The sequence below is a fragment of the Austrofundulus limnaeus genome, unplaced genomic scaffold (genome assembly GCF_001266775.1).
Source record: "Austrofundulus limnaeus strain Quisiro unplaced genomic scaffold, Austrofundulus_limnaeus-1.0 Scaffold52, whole genome shotgun sequence".
NCBI lineage: Eukaryota > Metazoa > Chordata > Actinopteri > Cyprinodontiformes > Rivulidae > Austrofundulus > Austrofundulus limnaeus.
Genome location: NW_013952454.1, coordinates 1,627,076 through 1,638,085, shown reverse-complemented (window position 1 = coordinate 1,638,085; position 11,010 = coordinate 1,627,076). Strand labels below are relative to the sequence as shown.

The following is an 11,010-nucleotide window of genomic DNA, read 5'->3' as shown; positions in this document are numbered from 1 at the left end:
CACATTGATTAATACTGCTGCATTGCACAGCAAAATAAATGCGCCACGATTAGCTCCATTGCTAAATTTCATCTGTCGATGAAAGGAAGATAAAAGGAAATAAAGAACAGATAAAACGYGCACACAAAACAAAAATAACTGATAAAACAATCCAATAAGCAAAACACAAGAATCATCCCAACTGAAAATGGGCTTTTTTTTTGTAAGAGCACAAAATTTATTTGTTTAAGTTTTGTCATAAAGGCTGAATAACTGTCACATTCCTGACACATCCTGGTATTTTATTCATTTTTATTTTCATTTTATTCCATAAGTGTGTTCCTCTAATTTCAACCAAAGTTAGTTTTCCWTCTTGCTATAACACGGTACCATTAGTTTAAGACCTGGTATTTACTCTGGCTTTATTCTTTAGGATAAAAKAGTTTAAAGGTAGAGGAGCAAGCCCATTTACAACCCTAAAAACAAGACTTGGATCACTTTACATTTGACCATTCTCAAAGTCCAAGAACTTATACTTACAGTATTACAATAGTGAACATGACAAACTTGTCTGTCTAAAATCTGTTGTCTTTTTGAAAAGTTTGATGGGTTTTTGCATGTTTTCTGTTGTATGAGACCAGGTCACAAGACAGTACAGTGTATGAGAAAATATCAGTAACATTATTACAATTTAAGAACTTAAAACCACTGCCTTGTTTCACCAGAGGTGTATTCTACCATTTAATAAAGAGGAAAGTTTTGGTCAAACCTTGTAAATAATTTAATCCATAATCTCATACAATAGCTTGAGATGTCCCACTCAGCATATGGGTTATAAATGCCTCTCAGCTACAACCACATAAAATTATAGCCTAAAATATCTGTAAAACTGACTGACTGAGACATTTTCATGTTTGCTAAGATCAGCTGGCTGAGGTGGACATTTTGAAATGTATTGGCTCTAAAGGTTAATAAGCATGCACATGCAATGATTATTTCCTAAAAAATGTGATTACAATTTGTCTGGTGGTCTTTAATATGTTTTGGTAACACTAAACACATGAACATACAATATAAAAACATCCTCCTATCGCCTTGTGACACCAGGTGGTAATAAAAGGAAACAGAGGAGAGCCTATCAGCTCACCACTACTACTATGTGCACCTTGGAGAGGATAAAAATGTATAACTCAGATGTTACAAATCAGTTTTTGAATCTCAGTTTAACAAAAACCACCTCTGGAAAAAAACCCCATAATAAACTATTAAAAGAAAAACAACCAATAGGAGCGAAATTACCACAATGAATCATTACAGCAATGCAGTACATTATCTCTGTAAGCAATACTTTATCCATTTGGTGAGCCCCCAGAGATGAACRAGTGCCGGAGGACTGGGGAAATGTAATTAGGCCCACCACCAGGTGCATAGATCAGGGAATTAGTTACCGTTTCCAACAAATTTATTACTTCCGCACAGATTTTCTTTTTTTTTTTTTTTACAGGGTATAGGTGAAAAGCCTGCGTAGCAAAATTTGGTAAATGAGCCTCCAGTGAGGATTGGCAACAAACAGACTCATTGTAACCCACGCTTGGTCACTTCAAGCTCTCAGTCCATCAGTTCCAGAGTTGTAAAGTAACTAAGTACAAATACTTTGTTACTGTACTTAAGTAGAATTTTGGGGTATCTGTACTTGAGTAATTATTTTTCAGCCTACTTTTTACTTCTTTTTTTACATTTTCACACTATCATCTTTACTTTCTACTCCTTACATTTTTTTTAAAAAAGGCAAGAAGTAAAAAGTTGTTACTTTTATTTCATTTTTGCTTGTTTTCATTCCAGCTTGTTATTATAAAAAATAAATACTATCCATATAAACTGTGCCTCTTAGATTGAGTGAATTTAACTGTGGTTGAATGAGAAGTATAAATATATAAAATTCTGATACCGACTCCAGCAGGACATAATCATTCAAATAAAAGGACTGTACTTAAGAAGTATTTGTATTTCATGAATTACCGGTATATTATTACATTTGCCCGCAGCTCTCAAAYAGATTTTCATTTTGAAGAAAACCTTTGTGCAGCCTTGATATATGTGTATAAACTCAAACAGCTAGACTTGCGCATCCTACATTTAACATAAATTTATTATTTTAATACAACAGTTATTTCTGCATTTTTGGGGGGAGGTCACCACCTAATAAACGTCATTATGTAAAATCTAACTGCTCATTTTAAATCTATACTTTTTAATACTTAAGTACGAAAAAAATCTGATTCTTTAAGACTTATACAAGTCTTTTATTCCTAAAGGAGACTTTAACTTTTACCAAAGTAATGTTTTTGGTAAGCTACTTGTAATTTTACTCAAGTATCACTTTGTGGTACTTTATACAACACTGCTCAGTTCCATGGGGCAAACACACACTCAGAGCTAAATCCATGATCACAACTTCCTTTTCATCAAAAAGGGCTGGATCGCTTACTGACAAATGTCAGTGCCTATGTGTGTAAAGGTTTTTATTCTACATGAGCACATGCAAACACTGAGATCTTTTAGACTTAAAACCATGAGTTTGGCTCATTGTCTCTCGGATCTTCATATATTTTAGCCTTGATTAATAGAAGTTAGCCACATTAGCTCATTAACTTAAAAGTGGGYCACCCAACACTTGTAGAAGTTTACTGATATATGAGCTTTAGATTAAGTTATTATTAATTATTAACTGAGTAATTATGAACAAGCATTGCCAAAATTAGGGGGATCTGTTGTAACCATTTAGTGGGGAAAAAAAGGGTTTCTYAAATCGACAGCAGAGTAGCGCCACCTGTCGTTCACGGACGCAAACAGCGGTCCGGCTGTGAAGCTCATCTGCAAGAATGTGTGCTTATTTTCAGRCGCCTAATTATAATGGAGAATGTGCTTTAAGCAGCAGCAGGCCACCAGATGAAGAGGAAGACATGCCAAATCAGGCACTCCATCTGTAATTACGCTTCACAGGCGCTTTGGCACGACGCTCAAGATTTCGCACTACTCGGAGCGCAACGCAGGCCAGCAGACAAGGGAAGGAGGGGGGCAAAGTTTTTCCACTTTGAGCCAACTAATTGCTTCATTATTCCCTAATAAGTCATTTGAAAGTCCTTGTTTTTTTTCTCTAAAGGTAACACCTCTGACACATGCACAMCCCAGCACCAGCCTGAGAGCATGCAGAGGATATTAAAGCCAAGTCAGGCAACAAACAAGAACAACGCAGACAGCTGAGCCTGTCAGCTTCAATAAGAAGACTGAAATATTAGACTGGGGAGCAGATGGTGAAACGAGCAAAAGGTTGCACTGTGGGAAAAAAGGAAGTCTTCTTCGGTTCAAGATGCATCATGTGGGCAGGAAAAAACACTATAGTTTGTCTAAAGTTATTAGAATTTAAAATGTTCGGCTGAATCTTACTAAAATTAAAAAATATGTGAAAAYAAACTTTCATTGGACCTAAAATCAAGGTTATAGACATAAGAGAATGAGAAACGTGAGAAAAATAAGGGTTGTATAAGGGGTCATCGGTGACCCCTCAAAGTAGGAAAATTTCTCCAACAGATCCCAGGATCAACTCGAGTGCAGAACAGCTAAGATTCTGCGCAGAAATGCTTGTTTAAGACCCTGCACACTAGACTTGGCCATTTTATGAAAGATTTTTCATGTCCAAATTGCTAATAAAAGTTATATGTTTGATCAATTTGTTAGAATTACGTTAAGCAACACGCTAAAAAGAAGCTTCCTGATCATTTTTTCAATTTCAGCTTCAACGTAGATGTCTTTAAAATGTTCATAAGTTGGCGTAAGTGGTCTAGTGTGACAGGGCCTTTAGAAAAATTGTGTGAGCTGTTTTTTTATGCTTAAAAATAATTTGCACTAGAGGCAAGAATTTTTAGTTCTCAATTTATGTGTCAAAGAAAAAGCAACATACAAATTGCTTAATATCTACTGTATTTCTGCTTTAACAAGGAGATTACAGTTACTTAAATTGTATGAGAATTGTTTTAACTTTCACATTATTCTTATGATTTTTTCCTGGATATTAATTTTATCATGTGCTATTTTAGCCATTCATATATCAAAAATGTTTAGCTGAAGCTGAAACCGGTGTTTTTTTGTAACCATTTTTAATTTGCAAATATTTTACCTAAAGAAATACATTGAAAATACTTTAGTTTCTTCAAAAACACGCATGGTTCTAAATATAGGTTATACAGCACATATGCTGTATTTATGTCTTCTTCTGCTACATTTAGTGTTTAGCTTTCATACTTTACATTTTGCTTTTGGGTAGTGGTTWGCTGCTTTTAGTTAGGACTTTGTTTCTTTTCCGTTTTAACTTTGTAAACTCCTTTTAGATAATGTTCCTCTTCAAAATGTTTGCTAGTGTTTTAGTACTTTTATGTTTTAGGTAAGATTTAGATAATTTAGGCTTTAAGCTAATATTTTGCTTCTTTAAAGTTTTAGCTAGATTTGTGTCTTTTATTCTGCTTCTCAAGAGCTCAGTTACAGCTTCTTCAGCTAAGTCATTCAGCACTCAGCATTCATTGTTTTTACATAAAATGCAGTTTTTCCTACTTGTACTCTATTATTGTCAAAAAATACACAGATGGGCTAATTTCATTATTTGTCAATCTGAGAGCAAGAAATGTGCAAAAGTATGTAAAATTTCCCCATGTTTCACTGACCTCTAGTTAATGTTGTAAAATGTCCACGGCTGAAAAAATAAGTCCATATTTTAATGTTAAAAGCCTGCTTCAACTTAACTAGTTCTTGCTGACTTGCTCTGAATGAAATATCCAAGTAGATGTTGGTTTTACTTAACGTCTGTGGTGTTTAAAGTTGTGTAAGTCTTAACTAACACTTGTTTGTGAATTAGCCACATTACAAAGTCTTTAAATGCACCGATATGAAAATTCCAGCCGATACCAATATCCAATATAAATATTGCTGTTATAACCAACATTTACTGATATTGCACAAACACACAAATTACATTAAACATACACGTACAAACACACTTGGGTCTTTTTTTTTGAAACAGTAAATAAAAGACCTGCATGACTCCCTACTTCAGTTATTCCTGGCTGTCCAGCATCAATATCACTATCATGATCAGATACCACTCAACCAACCATCTCCTCTCCCAAAACAGAAACACAAAGCTAAAAAGTGGGAAATCAATATCGGACGTTAATATTGACCCAGTTTTACACATCGGACCGATAAGATATTCTAAAAAATGATCAATATCGGCCGATACCGATATTAATGCTGATATATCAGGCATCCCTAAATACAAGTCAAAGTTAATATTAAGTGTTTTTTTCTCCCAATTCTACAGTCTTTGAAACAAAAGGAAATGCATAATGTATATGTAAGCWGTGGTGGGCACAGTTCCCCTAAAGTACTAATAGGGGAACTAATTTCCTGATTGGTGCTTTAGGGCTTTTGCTAATTTCTTAATTGATTAGTGAATTAGAACTTCCTAAATTTATGGGCTAAATTTATAAGCACCAATTGAGTTCTTTAAATATTATTGATCAGCATTATTGTCAGCAGCTGAGGGTGAAAGCTGTCACACGTGTTCATGTGTGTCACTTATACTAGATCAGTGGTTTTCAAACCTTTTTGCTTCTAACCCACAAAATAACAGCTGCAGACACTCGTGACCCCAGACATGTTTACATTTGCAAACTTTGCTAATAATTCTGTCAAACATGGGAATAATACCTATAAACAAACTCTGATACTATTTTTTCATTTATGATTATTTCAAAAAAATTGTAATGATCATGATGAAAATATTCCATCAGCATTTTTTTCTGCATTTAAATTATTGTCTGGATGTCATCTGGGGACGCTCATATAGAGGTCCTGACCCTAAATTTTGGAACCACTTCACGAGATGAAATATTAACAACATTCTGCACACAGAAAATATACTCTCATGTTGACTCTGAGGAATGCTCCATGGGTCAGATGGGTTTTTAGTGCTTTAGAATTAACTTTTGCTAATTTTTTTTAATGTGTTAGTGCTTTAGAATTAGGGGACCTAATATTAAAGTTAGTGCTTTAGGGTTAGTGCAACTAATTTTTAGAGTAGTGCCGCCCACCACTGTATGTAAGAATATCAAGTAGAATTGACTTTATTGAAAAATGGACCTTATAAAGAACGTTTTTAACTTCTTCAGGTTCTGCAAAGCGTTTCAGTGTCTCATTATCCAGTGTTTCCCCTGAATTCTTTATTATAAAATAAAAAATAAGTTCAAAAACAACTTTAGAATAAGGTTTAAAGGTTGCAATGACAAATATATAATTTCAATACATCAGTGTTTTAACACCAAAGCTTTCTAGGATGGGTTTTGAAACCAGTCTTTAGGAAAAACAAAAGTGAAATCTGATTGGCTCGTGCAGATTGCAAGTTTCTAAGCGATGCATTCATCTCCGCGCGTGGGCCTTACGTCGTTAAAAATGTTGTCACGAGCTGGCAAGACGTAAACAAACCGGTTGTTGTTTCGTCCGGCTCGGTGGTCRCAGGTTTGCGAAAATTTTCGATAGAAAAGCGCAGGAAGGAAGTAGATGAACATCAACATTCACCACACCTAGCAACCCGGGTTGTCAAGACGCAGGAAGTAACTTCTTGCTAGCTCTGCTAGCTTTGTGATGCTAGTTCCGCCCATCGGCCACCGCAGCAAGGCGCWCTGTTTACACGGACGAGCTCGCTTACCGATGTGGTTATCCTCGATGTGCACGATGAGCTCCGACAGGGAGTCGAAGTGAAGCCCGCAGCCGGCAAACCTACACGCGTTGGAGAAGAAGGACACGGCCGCGACCCCTGTCATGATGGTCGCCGCTGCATTTAGAGAGATGAGGGGGCAAACAGCGGGGACAGGCAGCGGTGAAAACAGCTGGAGCGGCGGCGCGGTGACTCCTCCGAGCTGCGTCAAAGCCAGCTGCTGCTGCAGCGTCAACAACACCGGATGTGAGCCTGCGAGACTTTCATTAGAAAAGCATAAACACTTTCTACASAAACTGGAATGGCCTGGTAACAAATCAAGAAGTCACATAAAGTAGTTTTCTTACAGTTAAATAATTATGCAACAATTATTAGTTTCATTACTTACCATAATAATATTTTCTGTAAAGAAAATTATTCTTTTAGTATGGAAATCCATATTGTTGCAGCAAACAGGGTTCTGAAGTCTTGAAAAAATAAGTATTAAATTTGGCTTCTTCCAGGTTTAGATAAGTATAGTTAAAAGAAGCTAAATCTGTGGATACATTCTATTTTCACTATATAAGTCCATCCATCCATCCATCCATCCATCCATCCATCCATCCATCCATCCATCCATCCATCCATCCATCCATCCATCCATCCATCCATCCATCCATCCATCCATCCATCCATCCATCCATCCATCCATCCATCCATCCATCCATACATCCATCCTTCCATCCATCCATCCTCTTCCTTTCAGGGTCATGAGGGTCACTGGCAGTGTTGTATAAAGTACCTCAAAGTGATACTTGAGTAAAAGTACAAGTATCTTACCAAAAAAATACTTTGATTAACGTTAAAGTCTCCTTTAGGAATCTTACTTGAGTAAAAGTCTTAAGTATTGATTTTAAAATTAGCAGTAAATATGCATGCCACCATGCATCTTCATACTAGGCTACATACAACATACAGAATATCTGCTACTGTATGTCCTGCTGGAGTGTGACATGATTTGTGTCATTCTGTGAAGGATTGTTTACAAACTAAAACAGTATCAGAATGGTTTAAATGTATACGTCTCATCCAACCACAATTAAATTTACTCTATCCAGGAGATACAGTTTATCAGGATAATATTTTTTAACAATAACAAGCCTAATGAAATAAAGGTAACGACTTTCTACTTCTTACCTTTTTAAAAATGTAATGAGARGAAAGTACAGATAATTGTGTAAAAATGTAAGGAGTAGAAGTAAGTAAAGTTAAGTTATAAGTAAAATCTCAATTATGCCCCACTGTATGTTGACATGTATTTGGAGAAAACAGTGAATACCATATTATTCCAATAAGAACTGCATTTTTTTCAYAACTAGAGAATATCAACAGTATATATTCAACTTTTCAGTCAGTGTGGTAGCCCAAACCTGAAACATATCATTTGTATTAAATGATTGTCTTTTTGTACAAAATAATTTAACCCTACCATTTGTATTCAAAACCACTGCCACTTGCCCAAAAATGATTATGAAATATCTGCATGATTCATGCACAAAAATGACTTTAAAATAACCTGATGCAATTAAAGAATAGAGCAGTCTTTAACGTCATTGCACAAACATGTACAATGAAGTTGAACTAGAAAAACAAATAGGACAACATCACAAAATACAGTGACAATATGATGTTTATGAGTACAATACTAATACATTTATGAATTTATCTTTTTCTATAAAAKAAACTCATATAATGGAAACATGGAACATATATGATTGTGTGAAATAGATGGTGTTCCTCGGGATCAACAGCAGCTCCACAGCCTCTAATGGCCACAGAGTGGCAGTGTCAGCCAGTGGATAAAACTACCTTTAGTTCTTTACTTTCTGTGAGTAAAGTGGTACTCAGAACTATCCCAAAGTTACCCAGGATTTGTGTTTCATTTTTACAAATAAGTACTCAAAAAGATGAGTTATATTTTAAATGCTGCATGCTTGAAGTTTATGTCTGATGTTATTTTTTAAAATCTTTTTAACACTATCAAAACACCACGTCATGTTCTGCAGAGACAGACATTGATTCTGCATCTTTATTAAGTTGTTTGAAACAAAAAAAAGTAAAACAAAAGTGTTTGGGTTGTTCTATTTATTAGTCATATATTTTATTTTTGATTATTTAAAAATCACAAAAAACCTATGTGAAGTCTTAAATTGCTTTTCAGCCCAACATTTACTAAAACAATTTTTTTCTTCCATCTATTTTCACAGGGAGATCGATGCAGTCACTTTTACGGGGGATCTGATTGTCGACACAACGTTCACACTGATTGTCGACACAGCGTTCACATGTAAACTCAAATGTACGAATTTCATGTGAGTATCAAAGTGAACCTAATACAATCCTTGCTGATCTGCAAAKGTTTCTGAGATTTACTGCATAGTTTGGTTAAACTCAGAGTGGAAATCTGTAAAGGAACAGTTAACATGTGCTGATAAGTGACAACACACATTTGCTTTTTGTACTGATCGAGTGCGAGTTAACGACACCATACCTCAGATCAGTTAGTAGAGAAATCTTTAGCCTCGTCTTTTTCACTCACTCTAAAGATTCATTGAATCTAATGAATAAAATGGTTAAAAAAATCATCTCACAATTAATAAATTTGAACGTCAAATCATTGTGTCTTATGCAAAATATTTGGCAACAAAACAGGAATTACAAGTCAATGAATAAAAAAACAAAAGCACTGTTATGGGTAAATTAGCTTTAAGGAATGTAGTTTAATGTAGGATTGAATGCTAGAACTGGGTGCTCTTTTTTTTAATAAAAAAGCTGACCTGGTGAAATCTKTTGGAGATGGGAGGAAGAAAGGGAAAAGTGTAAAAATCTGATTTCCTGCTAAATCTTTATTTATCCCAAATGTTAAGCTAAATAAACTTTATTAATGTCAAATAAATCAGCAGTGCTATTTTAGGTTTGCTTTATTCTTAGGATTTATTTAAAAACCTTTAAGATTTAGTGAACTTGAAGTGGTAAGACATTTTTATCCGTTGATTTAGAAGAGTAGACATAAACTGTTAAAAACCTCAAACCCCTAAAATGATCACATCAACAGATTTATTTTTTCTTGGGACCTAACACTGTGACCAATATCAATCCACTGCTGAGGTYTGACTCACCACACAGTACTTTCTGATCTGTAACCACTGACCAACAAACACGTTTGTGTTGGAACAATCATCTCAGCAGTGACAAACAGAAAATCCTGTTGAGAATAACAAGTTGCCTAATTGTTTTTGCTGGATTCCTAAATGTCTCACTGGTTTTGCTCACAAATATGAGAATTGTTTATATTAAAACAATCGCTTGCACTTTCATAACTTTGTTTTCTGTAGTGTTAATAAAYAACAGTTTATCATCAACCAACTATTAGATAATGTGTGATTAGTGGTGTCTTGATATCATTACTGGTACATCTGGCCCGATACCAGTGTTTTAACAATTACTCATACTCATTAAAAAACGCCCCAGTACTCTGAACCGATACCAATATCAATACTGAATTAAAAGTGTTACAGTTTACATTTCAAATGAAAAGTTTGTCAGTTCCATGTTTAAGAAAGTTATTCAAGTTAAAGGAAAATCTTGCTTGTTATTTTTATTTATTGTAAAATGTTGTAACAGTATATATCATCCTGTATATTTGAGTTGATCAAGCCAGATGGCTGTAGGTCTATAAGGAAGGAGAGACACCTTGTTCTAAACAAAACAAATGTCTTTTTAAAGTTGTTGTAATGTTTAGGTCAGGGCTATTCATCTAAATTTCTCCAGACGCCACAGTTACTGCAGGTCAACAGCTGAGGGGCCGAACATCCAGCACTTAAAGTCATTATGTAAATAAACCAAGTATTACAAAGATCTGTTACCTTTGAAATAGTTTATTTTGCTGCATTTAATCAGGAATACAACATACAGAACCCTGTAAAAGTAGTGATAATTATACAATATCAAAAACAAAAAGAACATACAGTATTATGCCTCATATTTAACACTAATAATATTTTGACATCTCTAACTTGCCAAATTTTTAAACCAATTGTGATTTCACTTTCATAGTTTTATTTTCAACTGCTTTTAATTTTACCTGTCTTGTGCGTAGACATTGGGCCTCATGCAAGAACATGTTCGTATTCTTATCCTAAATTTCTCTTACTTTTGTTCGTACAAAGAGTTCGTACGAACATGTCACGTCAGATTCAACAAACTCTTCTATCTTCAGGAAA

General features: G+C 34.9%; 2 protein-coding genes across 2 annotated transcripts in view; one reads left to right on the top strand and one right to left on the bottom strand.

Moving 5' to 3' along the window:
- jazf1b (JAZF zinc finger 1b) overlaps positions 1–6,868 on the bottom strand; it is a 23,395-nt gene extending 16,527 nt beyond the window's left edge. Inside the window, exon 1 of the mRNA XM_014008751.1 lies at positions 6,740–6,868. Coding sequence (XP_013864205.1) covers positions 6,740–6,854 — 115 coding nt within the window. The 5' untranslated portion in view covers positions 6,855–6,868. The remainder of the gene's footprint in view (positions 1–6,739) is intronic.
- A 41-nt stretch (positions 6,869–6,909) lies between these two features.
- The window catches only part of creb5b (cAMP responsive element binding protein 5b), a gene marked incomplete at its 3' end in the record, with an annotated part of 35,153 nt that continues 31,052 nt past the window's right edge, over positions 6,910–11,010 (top strand). Inside the window, 2 exon segments of the mRNA XM_014008749.1 lie at positions 6,910–6,994; positions 8,995–9,099. Coding sequence (XP_013864203.1) covers positions 9,085–9,099 — 15 coding nt within the window.